The sequence below is a fragment of the Capsicum annuum genome, chromosome 11 (genome assembly GCF_002878395.1).
Source record: "Capsicum annuum cultivar UCD-10X-F1 chromosome 11, UCD10Xv1.1, whole genome shotgun sequence".
NCBI lineage: Eukaryota > Viridiplantae > Streptophyta > Magnoliopsida > Solanales > Solanaceae > Capsicum > Capsicum annuum.
Genome location: NC_061121.1, coordinates 232,273,808 through 232,292,168, shown reverse-complemented (window position 1 = coordinate 232,292,168; position 18,361 = coordinate 232,273,808). Strand labels below are relative to the sequence as shown.

Here is an 18,361-nt window from a genome sequence, read left to right as displayed (position 1 = left end):
TTACATTGATCATTTTTGATAAATCTTCGATTTTAAAAAGTTAAGTGCGAAAATAATAAATTCGTTCTCTAAAACCCTTGAATATTAACTTATAATTTCGGAGTCGAGCATCTTGGTGGTGCATACCACGCGTCGCCTGGCTATCGCGCCAAATTAAAGACCTGACACCCTAGTGACATATAGCGCGACCGGCCTAAACTTCATTTTCACAGTGCACTGCATATCATATTTTGCAACATGCTAGTCTAGATCGGTTGGTGGGGTGATTACACGTGCCCCGTTTACCACAATGCAAAACCATAGAGATTTTAATTTGTTTGTTTTACTTTTTAATTATCAACCCCATTTTTCTTATAATACATCTAAATCATGGTATTAAAATTTTAAACATTGTTCTAAAATACTTTTTGGGACTTATAGGTGAGAGGCACAATATATTATCCTAATTGTCAAAATGGAATCCTAACTTTTTCCCATCAAACAAGACTTTGCAAACCAACCAAAAAGAAAAAAGATCCATCTCTCTTTTTTTTTTTCTTTACATGTTAGATACTCGCATAAAAGTTGAATTAGTTCAAATTTGCATCATATAGAATTCATTCTGAAGAAGCACTCTCTCGTCAAGAATTTTTTCAAACTCAAAACTTAAAACTGAGATCTTTGATTAAAGAAAAAATAATCTCGTCCGATCTAATGCATCATATTTTTTAATGGTATTTTTTTTCTAACTATTGAAACTATCTTAAGTTGACTACTTCCACAATAAAACAAAATTCAGAAGAAGTTGTAGATTATAAATTGGGAAAAATGAGTACATGTTGGGTGACAAAAAGTAGCTTCTTGTGAAAAATATATTGCACATGTAGATTCTTCTTTTTGAGTCAAATGTTTTTTTTTTTATTTTTTATCTGGTGTTCGATACCCGCATTGAAGCGCGATCAATCCAGACTCACATTGGGTAGGATTCATTCGGGGTTAGCGCTCTCTACCAAGGATTTTTTTCATATCCAGGGCTCGAACCAGAGACCTCTAATTAAGGGAGGAGCAACATCATCCACTACATCACATCAATTTTTGAGTCAAATGTTGCAAGTGCCATTATCTTTACTTTTTTACTTTTCGAGATTCAAATAATTAATAAAAATCTTAATCGGTATTTTCAAATATACTATATTTTCACCATATTAATATGAAAAAGCTTGCTACTTAAAATATCATTTTGTATACAATAACATTTCTAGTGTAGTCTAACTAGTAGGGTTTGAGGAGCGTAAGATGTACACAGTCTTACACCTACGTACATTTATGAACTTTGGGGTAGATCAAGTAGTTGTTTCCGATAAACTCTCAACAACCCTCCTCATTTATCTGGATTTGTGACGGACAACATAAACTAGCTTACGTGGGTAAAGCTTTTGAATATTTAAATTTTAATTTTAAAATATTAAGTTGATTTAATTTACTTTAGCCTCACGAATTAATCAGCTTGATTCTAAATGGAAAGTGATACCTATTTTGGAATGTTCACTTGCCAATAAAAATGTTCCCTTTGGTTTAGGGTATATATTTTATTTTTCGAAGTGAGAAAATTCTACTCATTAATACATGGTTGGAGATATGTTATTGATGTTTATAGTTCTAGTAGTCTTACTATTCTTTTTGTTTTGGGATTTTTCACTTAGTGTTCGATATTTTAATTGGACTCTAATTAAATTACGATTTACATATTACATGATTCAAATTTTAGGGTGGTATTTTCTATTGCTTGTACTATTGTTCGTCTGTCTAACCTGCTTTATGGCTAGCTTCTTTATGGCAAGCGCTACCCTAACCTAGCTAGCGCTACATCTTGCTACATCGTCTGAATTGCCTTGCAAGCGCTACATCTATATGGCAAGCCTACATCACCTTCGTCTCCCATTATAGTCGTCTTCTTCTTATGGCAAACACTATTATTAATTTCAGGAACTCAAAGCTGATACTTTTGATTGAGCATAGAGCGATCCAAACCATATCACCACAACTCATATTTTTCTTATTTTACTATATTGTTGTAATAGTCTAATATGTGTGTACTTTATTTGAAATGTTCACTTTCCTCTGCCAATTATAGTGTTCCCTATGATATAGGGTAACTTTTTTCTTTCAACAATAAAATTCTATTCATAAATACATGATTGAGATATGTATGTACTCTTTTATAATTAATGCATGTCAATATTGACATTAATGGTACGTAAATGTAACTCGTTTTTTAAATAACTGCTTAAAATTTATCATAAGACTTACAAAATGCTTTATTATTGAAATGAACAGAATCAACGATCTTCAACAGCTTGAAAATAGGTTTTGTAGAAGCAAAAATATATTCAGAATTTCAACTTCATGGATTCAGAATTTTAAGACAATCAAGTTATTATATACTTTACTTATATTTTGTGTGTTTCTTAATACATATACAATGTTTGAATTAAAATTAATAATTAAATAATATTGATTGTCCAGGAAAAACATGTCCATACAATAATTAAGAGCAAAATAGAAGCCTTTTCTATATTCTTTTGCTTGTTCTTTGATTGAGAAATATTTTATTTGCCTAAAATTTTCAAAACTCGTGTTACACAAAAGAAAAAAAAGAAAGCAAAGTATGACTAAAAATTGTCTTTTAGTATAAATATATAGAGATTTTTTTAGTATTTTTTAAAATTTGTATAATATTAAACTAAAATAAATTTAGATACGAGGATCATATACCCAATCTTATTCAACTGACGTTCATCGAAAAAAAATACAAGTATTTATATATACATCATATGAAAATATAAGATATTGGTACGATAGATATAAATGACATTAAATTGTTTAAACTACCAAAATATAAGTTTTAATGAGGATTAAATTAACAATAATTCATTACAAATTGACAAATAAATGAATTATGATATTTTGGGATGGAATATGGGCACTTCTTAAATCGCTTTATAATTTAAAATTAAAGGCATTTAGTTGATTGTTGACAAACGAAAAGCATGAGATCAGTTAAATAAAGTTAAATGATAAATTTTATATTATAAAAAAAAAAAAAAATCTTACATATGTTACTGATTATGTTTTTTTCTTTGTTTTAGAAATATAAAATTAATTTTATTTATTTTTAAAAGGGAGTGAATATAAAGTGATATGGTAGCTAGGTTGAAAATTGGAGTTTGCTTTCCAAAAGTCTTATTTTCTTTTTGAAAATTAAGTGACTTAAACTAATTTAGCATCTTTAATTATTCGAAATAGTGAAATTTTAAAAATATTAAAGTATATAGTGATAGCGTTTGGAGTTTTAATTTTTTAATAACATATGCATAAGAATACACTTATTATTCGCGTGAATATATTATTTTGTCACAAAAATATTGTATATTGGGAGATGCAATAATTATGTGAGTAGATATTAAGTGTACGAATATAATATATTTTACTATTACTATATATGCGTGTGACTATAGTGTATTAGACGATAGCGATTTTATATTTGCGACGATATACTTGTTATGCTTATGAATACAATATATTTCATTATTATTAAACATCCAAATACATATTTAAGCAAAATATCGCTATTATTCGCAACTTTGAACGTAAATAGCTTTAGTTAAGAAATTTACCCCTTTTCTTGCTTTTCATCCAATGTCTGGATTCACATTATATTAAGTCCGATTAAATTTGAATTCGCGCATTATAGATTTATTTCCGCCCCGACTAAATCCACAAGTTTAGATATATTTTTTTTTAAAAAAAATAATACACTAAACTTAGCCCCTCAAATTTAATAATTCTTCGTACAATTTTAGTTAATGGAATAAATTTATTTATATGCACACACTAAATTCCAAATAGGATAAAGTCCAACATATTAATACGACCATACAATTAAAATATTAAAAGAGAATAAAAGGCTCTCTCGAAATTCAAAGCAAAAGTAAAAGATCCCTTCACCTAATTCCAATTAATTAATTATATAGGTGTAATATTTAATTATGAATTTTTATTTAATACCTAATTAACATGATAAATTGGTAATGTATTATAATCTTTTTATACGAATATAGTATATTCTTATGAAGACTGCCGATACGTAATTATATTATATTTAAAGTTTGGTATATTAGATTATAAAGTGAAAGTGAAATGTATGACTCAGTCAAATTAATTCAACCATAAAAATTTTTATTTTATAAAAGAAAAAGTTGTAGAAAAATTACAATTTAATGTCTAACTTTTCTTACATTGATTATAATCACCCCCAAAGACTTAAACATGAAGATTTTCAATTTTTATAAATTTGTATTTAGATTTAAAGTTATGTTTAACGAACTACATCATATTGTGTTTTAATTTTGACTTGAAATTCGAGACTTTATCTTTATTATCGTTAAACATAAGGCATAACTACGTAATTCAAAAATATAGGATATAAGATTTTGTGAATGCTAATTGTTTCAGTATATAATATGAGATACATGAATTACATACTTTAGTAGGTTAGAGTAATTCAACTACGTGTATATCATAACTCTAAGATTTTGGATCGCGACAAAAAGAAAGGAAAAAAAAAACTCTCTTTCAAAGGAAAGAGACTGATTTTGATTGCTTTTATTTTCTCAAAATTAATTTTTACATTTTCCAATAAAAAAAAAAATTGATAGATAACAACATTTTGTATCATATTGAGAAAATTACATCCCAAAATTCTTGTGGGACAGTAGTCCATGTGCCAAGGATTTTTTGCTTATATATAACCTTGATTTTTTCAAAATTGTATCTTTTAAAAAAATAAAATAAAATATTTATATTGATTCAATTAATTTAAATTCGAATAAAAATGACAAAAAATTATTCCTTGGACAGATAATTTGGTTTTAGTTAGATAGTCAGTGTTTAATTACCACATTTTAGTGCGAAAATAATTTTACTAAATATTAACTAAATAGATAGCTTCTCTTATTTCACATAATATAATGGTGCATAATTTCTTACATTAGTGATATATATTAACTAAACTATGAGGAATGCAAGTTTATCTACGTATTAACTTGACAATAATCATATAATATCCTTCAAAATATTTTTTTAGTTTCAAAAATTAGGTCAGACCAGTTTGTTCGTATGCATGACGATCAAGCACAACTTTAAGTTTCAAAAATTATTTTTTCAACCAACTTTAAAATTAAAATTTATTTTTAAAATAAATATTTAATTAAATTAATGATCACACGTTAGCTTAAGTAAGATAAAATATAAAGATAAAATAATATGTTGGTGTGGGAAAAAATTTCTTAATATAATGATAACTAAGGATGACGACAAGTGGGACTAATGATTAGAGAATATAAACCTTGAGATTAATCACTTTAATTAACCATACCATGTAAGAGTAATTAATCACTCTCTTTCAAATGCTTTTTGCCATTTATATAACCTATAAAACTTCATTGGAGCACAAATAAAGAAATATTTTCATCCAATAACAGAGTTGATATATAGTCCAAAGTAATCCAAAGTATAAGAATTCTTCATTTCTCGCGAGGAATTCTTGAGCAGTAAATTATAACGAAGGAAAACCCTTTTATTTATAGGAGAAAATTAATATTGGAGTTTTTAACCTTTTTATAAATAGACATTCATGGTAAAGTAGACATTTACTATATATGGTAGTAATATATTTATAACATATTTTTCTTTTTTTAAAACAAATGACCTATTTTGACTTGAAATGTTTTTAAAAATAATATAAAAGATATTTGAATTTTTTGGTTTTAAATTAGATTTATATTAAATATATTAAAATATTCTTTAATCTTAAATATGTCACGTGAAAAATTAAAATTAAAATATTATCAAACAAGAAATTATTCTTTTTAAAATAGACTGAAAAAAAGTAAATTATTCTTTTTGAATTAGAGGAGTACTCAACTTTTTTGATATAATTTTTGAAGTAATACCCCCACTGTTTTAAAAAGAACATCTATTTTTCTTTTGAATCTATTTTTTTGAAAAATGATTCTTTCCTTTTTAATAATATTTTAATTTCAACTTTTCACGTGATATTTTTAATACCACACAGAGACGGACCTAAATTCAAATTGATGGTGCTCCGGCAAAGCACCCATTAAACTTGACACAAAATAAGTATAATTGTATAAGTAAGAAATATATAAAAGTTGGTTCAAAATGAAAAAAAAAAAACTCGAAATCAAGAAGATAACTGATTGTTTTGGTTTCGAAGTAGAACCTTACAACTTTGGATGTCAACACATGCATTCCTACCTCCCGAGCATTCACGATACTTAAATTTTAGGTCGGCCACTGAGATCACAAGATTAAAGAGTATTTTGATACATTCAACATAACTTTAATTTAAAACCACAAGATACAAAAATCTTTTTTTTATATTCTTAAACCCCGTACCAATTTAAAACCGTTCTTTCTTTTTGAAATGAATTGAATTCAGTGGCGGAGCCACCTTTGCTCAGGGGTTCATCCAAATCCCAATTATATTATTTTTATATTATTTTTACATGATTAAAAAAAAAAATTATGCATAGATATATCAAATATTGAACTTCTTTCGATTAGTTCGTATATATACTTCTAACATTTTTAATAAAAATTTTAATTCCGATACCGACTAAATTATGATATGACATTTTCATGAGCCGCAGTAGAGGTAACATCAGTAGACAGTGAGCAGAGAGTTGTCTTTACACTCCCGCATTTGCCGCTGATTTGTAAAGTCTCGTAAAAATAGCCATCAGCAGACTTTAATTTGGCCTTTTCTCCATTTTTCTCTTATTAATTAACCCGTCTTTTTTTTTGTTGTTGGTTTCCATCCGGTGTTCATTGCAAGTATTAGAGTCTCGATTAATCTAAATCACGTATTGTAGAATCCATTAAGGTGACAACATTTTCAATAGAATTTTCTTCATATCCAGAGTCAAACCCTTAAATTTTAATTAAGGGTGAAGCAGCCTCATCCACTATCCACTGCATCACAACTCATACTGATAATTAACCCCTATTTATACTATACTTTCTTTCTTGTTTTATTCTTTTGGAAATTCAAGTATACATTGTGGAGAAGTTAGGTACTAACTTGTGTTACTAGTTTCTACTCTATGAGTACTCTTAGACCTATTATTTATTTTTTTCATGTGCATTGCATTTAGTTGAAAGCGAAGTATTGAAGTAGTTGGTAAAGTTGTTATCGTGTAATTAGGAGGCCATGAGGTTTAGATCCGTGAAAATAGCTTTTTGTAAAAATAAATGTGTGGTTAATAAATGTAGAAATAATTCGGTCCTTTCCCAAATTTAGGTAGTTGTGTAAGTAGTTTTCACTCTAGAGTACTCTTAGGGTCCGTTTAGTTTAAGGTATAAAAACAAATAATCTCGGAATAAAATAATAATCTTGAGATAAAATTTTTAATGCATGTTTGATTGATAATATTCGAAATAACTTATTTCGGGACTAATAAATAGTATCGGGATAAGTTATTCACTCATTTGGTGGGATAACAATCTCATCATTATTTATTCTTGGGATAAAATTAGAAAAAGGAGACAATTGCCCTCCAAATTCTTAGATTATCACTTTATATATATATATATATATATTACTTTATTTTTCTTATATACATATAAGGTATTTTTATAAAATCATGGACAAGTTAATAAAGTATGTTGACATTCTCTTTCTAATTTAATACATGCTTAATTATTAAATAAAAAAATACTTAATATAATTTAGATAAAAATATTTTTTATATTTAGCTAAAAATATTTGATTTTTTTAAAAAAATATAATTTGACTCTCCAAATATTAGTGATACTAAATAATGAAAAATGAGAGTAATTCTTTTTCACATTTTTTGATGATGAATTTTTTAAACAAAAAATGATATTATCAATATATTATGAAATTTAGAATAAAATAAGTAATTTAAAATAAAATATCAGAGATTCATACACATTTAAGAAATATTTTATTTATGAATATATGATAAGTTAAACTTATTTGAATAATTATTATGTTTATTTATATATTTTAATTTCTCTAAAAAAATAATAAAAATGTCAACTCCATTGTTGAATAACATATTTCAAATTAAATAGTCTTTAATCACTTAAAAATTGATATTGTATATATCAATTAAATGAATTTTAATATTCTATATTATACGAGTGATGTGTGTTTAAATGAAGTGACATAAACAACAAATCCCTTTTTACTTTAACAAACTTAAGTTGAAATTTTTTATTTTAAACTAAATTTAAACACACATGGCATAATCATGAGAAGACACACGCAAAAAAAATTAAAGTTAAATAAGATGAAAGTTTTATTTTTAAAATACACACGATATAATTATGAAAATGCACACACACAAAAAAATTAAGCTAAATAAGATAAAAGTTTTATTTTTAAGAATAAATAGTTAAAGTTTGAAAAGAAATATATATATAATAAGATGGAGGGTATTTTGGTAATCAATTAATTTATTCTTAGAAATTATACCATGCATATTACTTTGAATACAACAAACCAAACACTCAATAAAAATATAATCTCAGTATAACTAATCCCAGTATAACTTAATCCATCATAACTTATCCCAGCATAATTAATCCCAGTATAACCACATTCTCAACCAAATGACCCCTAAAACCTATAATCTTTTCTATTCATGTACATTGCATGTAGTTAGAAGCAAAGTTTGGAAGTAGCCGGTAAAATTATTGTCGTATGATTAGGAAGTCATGAGGTTTAGGCCGTGGAAATAGACTGTTGCAGAAGTGTGAGATAATTAAGGTTGTGTCAATAAACCCTTGTGATTCGATCATTTCCAAGACTTAGGTAGTTGTATTAGTACTATAGAATCTTATACGTGTCTTTTCTTTTTCATATACATTGCACATAGCTGGAAGGGAGTATTGGAATTGCTGGTAAAACGTCATTTGATCAGAAGATTACGAGTTCAGATCGTGGAAATAACTTCTTGCAAAAATGTAGGAATAAAATTACGTACAATAAACTCTTATGATTCAGCTCTTTTCTGAACTTAAAATAGTTGTGTTAGTAGTTTTTACTCTAGAGTCTTACACCCTGTCTTTTCTTTTTTCATATACATTGCCTGTAGCTCGAAAGGGAGTTTTGGAATAGCTGGTAAAGTTACTGTCATGTGATCTAGAGGTCACCAGGTCAAGCTATGGAAACAACATCTTGCAAAAATATGGGATAAGACTGCATATAATAAGTTTTAGTGATTCGTCCCTTCCCCAAACCCCGCACATTACAGACACTTTATGCACTGGTTACCCTTACACATTGCAAATAGCTCGGAAGGGGGCCTTGAAGTAACTGGTAAAATTGTTATCATGTGACCAGAAGGTTATGCGTTCAAGTCATGGAAACAACATCTTCCAGAATTGTGGGGTTATAAAATTGCATGTAACAGACCCTTATAGTTTGAGTTTTCCCTGAACCTCGTGTATAGCGATAGCGCCTTTAATGCACCGAGTTGTTCTTATACAATGCACATAGCTCGATTAATTCATTCAAGATTTGTTTATCGCTTACTATCACATGTATCGATATGAATATTTTCGTTTATCTAGATTAGTTCAGAGGCGAAGTCAGAAATTTTATTATATAAATCAAGACTAACTACCAATGGAAGGTCTTTTAAAAGAACTATAATCTAGTCTTATTATACAAAAAGAGCAACAAAGTTGCTTCAACTACATAACTAAATTTATTAGTTGGAGTGAATTGGATGATCATTAAATAAAACTTACAATATTCCAATTTAGACTTAATAAATAGCTCATTCTTAACCTATTCCATGGGAAAGAAGTTAAAGAAGTAGAATATAGAAATCAATATTTTCAAGAAGACTTTGAAAAGCAACTTGGAAAAGAAAAGGTTGTTGCAAGTTGCTTTACCAAAGTGCATAAATCATCCTAACCAAGTCAAATTTCGTAAAACTAAGTGTCCGTTTGGTCATGGATAGTTGTTTGATCATAAAACTGTTATAATTTTCAAAAAATGAATTGAATTTCAGAGCGAAAAAAAAATCTTATAAAAATAGTTACTACAATTTTTACTTCAAATCACTCACGAAAATACAAAATAACTCCATTCTGTATTCATAGTCAAATATAAGTCCAATTCTCAAATTTTACAATTTTTATGTCCAAACTTTCACTAAGTTGTGATCATTTTAACAACTTTCCAAGACATCTTGGCCCAAACTGTTCTTTTCTAAAACTTCTTGTCCCTCCTAAGTAATTACACAAAGAAAAATGCTCCCACACAAAAACATACTTCCTTAGTTCGGAGAATTTTAATAGTTTAATTGGTTAGTTACTTGAACTTGTACCTTATTGGTGAGGTTTCGATTTCCCACATTGTAATCCCCCCTCATTCCTCTTCCCCTTCCCCCCAATTTTTTTTTTAAAAAAACTTCCTCTGTCCAATATTAATCGATCATTTTTTATACACATATTAAGAAATTATAAATAAGAAGACAATTTATTAATTCACCTTATGAAAAACCTTTCAAAAATTTTACAAACAAGTATGAACACTTTTAAAAAAATTAATTACAGGAATAATATAAAAAAAAGTTTAGTTAATACCTTCTTGATTTATTAAAATAATTAATATGATATAATTATTTTTAGTAACATGATCAATTAATAAAAAAGAGAGAAATAGTGCAAGTGAGAAAATGGGCAACAAAGTGTCAAAAAGTAGTCCTTTATAAAGGCAGCAAATGTTTGCTAATCTAACAAAGTAACCATACTGCTTTCCTCTCACCACACTACTTTTGCCTTATTTTTTTCACTCTTTCTTTCTTTTGTAGACAAAATATACAAAGAATCCTACATAAAATTTAACTTACATTTACTAAACTTTAGTTTATGGATAACCAAAGAAGTACTCATCTTAATTGGACTTACTTCTGCCAAGGCAAGGTCAGCATAGTTCATCACTAATCTACATCTTTTTGTTTATATGTACCTCATCTCTGAGGTTGTGGTATGGATTGTGTACCTTTTACCCGTCTCAGACCCAACTTTATGAAAATATATTGAGTATATTGTTGTTGTTGTTCAATTTTTTTTATTTTTGGGATAATGTAACACCATTTCTTGGAATTAAGGACAAAACCTTGATGGGGTTTGAGTTTTCTTGAAATTTGTGAGCAAAATCTTGATGGGGTTTTTCCTTCTAACTTTGAGATAAGGGTAAGATATGCATACGCATTACCTCTTCTAGACCTTATTTTGTGAGATTACACTATCTTGTTGGATGTTTCTTGAAATTTGTGTGCAAAATCTTGATGGGATTTTTCCATGTTAATTCTTTTGCTAGATTGTTTTGAACTATTTTTTCTTGAGTCAAGGTTTATTCAAAAGAATCTCTCTACTTCTGAAGTAGGGGCAAGGTTTGCATACGCTCTACTGTCTCCAGACGTCACTTTGTAGGATTACACTGGATATGTTATTGTCGTTGTTATCGGATGTTTTCTTAGAATTTGGGAGCAAAATCTTTGATGGGATTTTTCTCTCTGAATTCTTTTGCTAGACTGCTTTGGACTGTTTTTTCTTGAGTCGAGGTTTATCCAAAACAACCTTGTACATTCTGACCTCTTCAGACTCCACTTCATGAGATCAAACTGGATATGTTATTGTGGTTGTTGGATGTTTTCTTAGAATTTGGGAGCACAAATCTTGATGGGGTTTTTGTTTTCTTGAAATTTTTTTCAGGACATGGATGAGTTAAGACACACACTATTGCTAACAACAGTGGAGCTAGAGAACACAAGATTTAAAGCTCAAGAAGAGCTAAAAATGAGAGAAGATGAGATACTCAAGCTAAAAGATCTGCTAAACAGAACCATCAACGAAAAGAATGACGCTTTAGAGAAATGTCAAAAACTAATACTGGACAAATTCATACTCCAACAACAACAACAACTGCTTGTGTTCCAACAACCAGGTCCAGCAGGTCCATTATCTGGTGTATCAAGCATTGAAGATGAACCTATTATAAACAACACATTTTCTTCATCAGATTGTGATGAAAGCATTGTGTCTTCACCACAAGAACAAGATTTGCCTATTCTTGTAGACAAACCATTGCCTGAAAATGGCAAGTTCTTGCAAGCTGTAATGAAAGCTGGACCATTACTGCAGACACTTTTACTTGCTGGTCCTTTACCTCAATGGCGCCACCCTCCACCACCTATGGATTCATATGAAATCCCACCACCCCCTGTTGTTATTCCATCTCAAGATTCAGTTTTTAATGGCTTTAACAACTGTGGTAGACTAAACAAGAAGAGGGGTAGTGGTGGTTTGTTTGCTGATTCTCATGATTCTAACATTGGTAACAAGTATCAAAGAGTTGTGCTTTGAGTTTCCAAGTTCTTGATGGTACAATTTAGTAATAGTATCACATTCTTGTGGTTCGGTCCTTCCTTGAATTTCACGTATAGCGGGAGCCTACTACATTAGATTGCCTTTTTAAAAAGATTTAGTATTAGTATCAGATCCTTGTGGTTCGGCTCTTCCTAGTACCTCATGCACAGCGGAAGCCTATTGCATTGGATTGCCTTTATTAAAAGATTTGGTGTCAGTTCCTTGTGGTCCGGCCCTTCCTTGAACCGGCTCTTCCTAGTACCTCGTGCATAGTGGAAGCCTATTGCATTGGATTGCCTGGTGTCAGTTCCTTGTGGTCCGGCCCTTCCTTGAACCTCATGCATAGCGGGAACCTGCTGCATCAGATTGCCTTTATTAAAAGATTTAGTATTGGTGTCAGATTCTTGTGGTCTGGTTCTTTCTTGAATCCCACGCATAACGAGAGTTTAGTGCATTGGATTGTCTTTTTTCAAAAAATGTAGTACTAGTATCAGATCCTTGTGGTTCGACCGTTTCTTGGATTCACGCATAGCGAGAGTTTAGTCTACCGGACTGCCTTTTGATTTTTATTTAGTACTACTAATATACAAAGAACTGATTTTTAGAAATTTTTGTACAAAATTGAAGAGGTTTGATTTAGGAAAGTGAGTGAGTGATTATGGGAGATGAAGATCCAAAAATTTGACTTTTGTTTGTCTGAAGAGAAGGGAAAAGAAGAAAAAAGATTATTGTTATGAGATATTCTTAGTTGTTTTTGGTTAAGTAATAGTATGTTGGTTGGATTGTCACATTCCTTCATTATTATTATAATCATTTTGTGTTTGATTCTACTTCATGTATATTTTGGTTAGCTACATTATGGTTAAAGTGAAGTTCAATATCAAGATTTTGAGTTATTGGATGATGGTATTCTCCACCCCTTCATTGGGAGGATCAATAGTTTTTTGGTTCACCAGTTTAACAGATAAAAGTATAACAAACAAAAAAAACATAAAATAAACGGAAAAATAGAATAACACACCGCTAGATATCTAAACGAAAATATTACAACAACAAAAACAACATAGATAGTATAATCCCACAAAATAAGGTTCGGAGAGGGTAAAGCTAAAGTGTACGCAGTCCATATCATTACCTTAAATGAAGTAGAGAGGCTGATTACGATAAACCTTCAGCACAGAACAAATAAACAATATAATAAACAAAACACATAAAAATAAATGATAAAATGGGATAACGCACCGCTAGATATCTAGACGAAAATATTACAACAACAAAAACAACATAGATAGTGTAATCCCACAAAGCTAGGTCTGAAAAGGGTAAAGTCAAAATATACGCAGTGCATACCATTACCTCAGATGAAGTATAGAGGCTGTTTACAATAGACCCCGCACTCAGAACAGATAACAGTATAACAACTAAAAAACATACAAAAAAAAATATAAAATGAGATAACACACCGCTAAATATCTGGACGAAAATATTAACTTCTCTTAATTATTATTAATTTTTTTTTTTTTTTGGGATTATGGAGTTGTTAGGATTGGAAGGTGGAAGAGAACAACCACCAAAAGGATCTTAAGAGCTCAACCTTGTCTAGTGAATGAGTAATTTAGTGGGAACCCACAAATCATAACCAAGATTTACTACTAATATAATGTTAAAAATTAATTATATAAATTTGATTTGATGTACCTATCTTAATCATTCTCTCTCTCCACCTTTTTCAAAATTTAAATAATTAATCTTTCTTCTTTTGCTATCAAAAAAAAACCCCACTAAGTATCTTTTGCTTTTTCATAAGATTATGATCTTATAAACACAATAATTATGAGGTGAATTTTATCATGTCAAATCCTATGAGAGAACCATAGGTAAATTTGCTCAATTTCACATATTTTAAGAGCATACTATATTAATCTTTTTTACTGTGAAATTGAAAGTAATTTAAAATTATATTCGATCCTTTTTTTATTTTATAATAAATGTTTGTATTTTGTTGTGTGTGGTTAAATTATTCTATCGATATAACAGTACTTGTTAGCTCATACTTAGACAAGCATCGAATAACTCTGTTCATCGAAAATTATGCATATGAAAGAGAGGATTAAATAATTGTCGTATCGTTTGAAAGTTTTCTTATAATAATTTTGTCCGTACGTAATTGCCAATTTTGAAATAACGCGTCAAATAAGATATTTTTACGAAGTCTGAAATCTAAAGGACACATTTTTTTTGCTAAAATATCAAAATGACTTGCCAAAAAAATCTCAAAACCAAAAGGAGTTGTTCACATCATACACAAATGAAAGAAAAATAAATAAATAAAACGTAATAAGAAAGTAACAACATTATTAAGTAATGACATTTATTTAGCAAGAATATTTGTAGAACTTACTATGATATTTAAGTAATGAAATACCAAAATTAGCTAATAGAAAATAAAATTCTCCACAACATAATTGGTAGTAATAGTTATATGATTTGATTTTAGGATATGAAATATCGAAATATTTGCTTTCTTATCAATATAGAGACATCATCTACAGAATATATCGAATTAGTCAGGCTTCAATGTGGGTATCGAACATCAGATGAAAAATAAATAAAAAAAAGACTTTTATTTCGTTCGTTTAAAAAAGGAGTAAGATATTCTTTAAGAAGAGTTTTTTTTTTTTTAGGAATAATATATAAACAAACATTTAAATTTAATTATAGTGAGCCCACAAACATTCTAACTTCGAGATTACAAATCTATATACTTCGACTGATAGTCAAACACTTCAACTTGCCTACATTGTGTCTCGCGTATACTCAATATTAGCATGATACATATATTTTGATAGTGACGAGATGATACAGACACATTGAGATGAGTTGATATACTCAAAGTTGAAGTGTTTATTTCCCGATCGAAGCTAAATTTAAGTGTATATTTGTGTATTATGACTTCATTTTAATATATGGAAGAGAAAAATATTAACTACTCAGTCCCAAATTATTTTCGAAGTCCATTGAAACTATGAATCTATTAATATGCATTTTATTATTACTCATTTCTTAAGGAAAAAGCAAAGTTTATTTTTACAAGTAAAAGTGAACAGAGAAAACCGCTAATTAACAACAATCAATCAGTGTAATTTCATGAGTGCAGTCTAAGAAGGGAGGTATGTACGCAGCATTATCCCTACTATCAGAGGTGGAGTCAGAATTTCAACTAAAAGTGTTTGGTATTTGAAGAAAATTTAGCCAAAGGAAGTTCAAAACCTACTATAAATACATAAAAAATAATTTTAATCATGTATAAATGATATATTTTTTCATCGAAGGAGTTCATTTGAACCCCCAAGCCAAAGGCTGGCTCGCCCCTCCTACCATGTGCAGTCTAAGAAATATAGACTCTCGAATCAAGTTATACATATTAAAAAATAAGTATTTAAAGCAAATACAGCAACGAAAAAGTCATACTAAAAACAATGAAGAGGAGAACAATAGCAATAACAAATAACGCGATAATCGAAGAGAAAGAAATAACATGTAATATTAAAATCGAATATTGTTTTGTCTTAAGCCAGGGTTCTATCGGAAACAGTCTCTCGATCTCACCTTTAAGGTAGTGGTATAAATTGGTACACTCACCTCCCCACAGCCCACTTGATAAAAATATACTGAATATATTATCGTTATTATACTACAATTAAAAAATAATATAATAAAAAAATAACAATAAATCTACTACTCTTCTACCTTAACCCCATTGTGTACATGCCAAAATGCCAATATTCTTTTAATTTGACAACACTAATTGAATCACGAGAATTAATTATTAAGAAAAAATTTAAAAAGTTTTGTTTTATTTTCTTGAATAAGTAACAAAACGTGAACAAAAAGAGAAGCAAATTAAAGAAAATTGAATTGACCATTAATAACCAATTACGTATAGAATATTGCAAGGAATCTCTTGACTCTTTCTTATTTTGTTTCTTTTCTTTCTTTAGGTAGACTTCCAAAAATTTAACAAATCTTGTGTTAAGCTTAAAACATGAAATTGGTATGATTGAAATTTCTCCATAATTAGACGTCTCAAATTTAAATTTCTAAAAATAGAGGGGCCCAACTCCAAAAATAGGCCGTGAAATGTGTGGATCTTGATTCAATCGGACCATATGTCAATATTCTTGCGATTTTACAATATTAACTGAATCATCACAATCATGAGACTTGTTAAGAAATGTAATAAAAGATGTGGAAAAGCTTACAATGATGGCTAAGAAGTGTTTTTCAAGTTCGAAAATGATTGGCGATATTTCGAGACGATTGCCCATACATATCTTATAAATGCCCCCCTTGTTTTAAAAATAACAGTGGACGAAAGTGATTGGCGATATTTCGAGACAATCGCCTCTACACATCGCGTAAATCCCCTCCTTGTTTTAAGAATAACAGTGGACAAAAATGATTGGCGATATTTTGAGACGATCGCCTATGCACATTGCGTAAATGCCCCTCTTGTTTAAAAAATAACCGTGGACAAAAATGATTGGCGATATTTCGAGATGATCGCCTATACATATTACGTTAATGCCCTCCTTGTTTTAAAAATAATAGCGGTGTCCAAACTAGTCTCCTACATCTCAATTAATTTACTTGAAATATCTGTTATCTTCCACCAGCAAAGAAACGACCAAAGCGGTATAATATGAAGGACCAAAATAATCCAAGTACTATACATTAAGGACCATTTCGTCATTTTCACTCCGCTAACACAAATATCGAATAATTATGTCAAAAACATTATAATATGAAGGACCAAAATAACCCAACTACTATACATTAAGGACCATTTCATCATTTTCTCTCCGCTAACACAAATATCGAATAACTCTGTCGAAAGCGTTATAATATGAAGGACCAAAATAAGAAAACTACTATACATTAAGGACCATTTCATCATTTTCTCTCCGTTAACACAAATATCAAATAACTCTGTCAAAAACGTTATAATATGAAGGACCCAAATAAGACAACTACTATACATTAAGGACCATTTTAGTCATTTTCTTTTCGCTAATACAAATATCGGATAACTCTGTCAAAAACGTTATAATATGAAGGACCACAATAACCCAATTGCTATACATTAAGGACCATTTCGTCATTTTCTCTTCGCTAACACAAATATCGAATAATTCTGTCAAAACTCAAAAGTGTTATAATATGAATGACCAAAATAACTCAATTACTATACATTAAGGACCATTTTACTCATTTTCTCTTCGCTAATACAAATATCGGATAATTCTGTCAAAAACGTTATAATATGAAGGACCTCAATAACCCAATTACTATACATTAAGGACCATTTCGTCATTTTTCTCTTCGCAAACGCAATTATCGAATAACTCTGTCAACCAATTAATTCCATGTTTTTTTTTTTTTTTAGTGTAAAGACCAAATCTTATATGAAAAACATGTCAACAATGAGTTCCCCCATGGACTTTGGGTCAAAAGACTAAACATGTTGTTGCACATTACCCATGTGGTTCACTAGCACTTTAACAATCATATGGATAATAAAACCATAACAAGGGTCAATATTTATGTGTTGAAAGATCATTTAGATATAGGATAGATCTTACCTCTATCTTAAGTCGGTAAAAAGTATGTTAATGCAAAAACAAACCGAGAATTTTACATTTAAACTGATCAAAAACATTAAACCGTTCTAATAGATTTAAAAATTGTGACAATAAGTTCAAGAAAAAACGTTACGTTGCAATAGACTTATCTAAATCGCAATATGATATCGCAATAGTAGACAAAATAATCATTGGTATAGATAGACATAAAACAACAATTGTAGAACCATTGCAATCAGTGGCGG

The 18,361-nt window shown here is 29.2% G+C and overlaps 1 protein-coding gene across 1 annotated transcript; it reads left to right on the top strand.

Moving 5' to 3' along the window:
* Nucleotides 1-10,756: 10,756 nt before the first annotated feature.
* Nucleotides 10,757-13,304, top strand: LOC107847771. Its single transcript, XM_016692254.2, has 2 exons — nucleotides 10,757-11,025; nucleotides 11,821-13,304. Exons 1-2 carry the CDS (start codon nucleotides 10,972-10,974, stop codon nucleotides 12,469-12,471), a joined length of 705 nt encoding a protein of 234 aa, XP_016547740.1. The 5' UTR covers nucleotides 10,757-10,971; the 3' UTR covers nucleotides 12,472-13,304.
* Nucleotides 13,305-18,361: the final 5,057 nt, after the last annotated feature.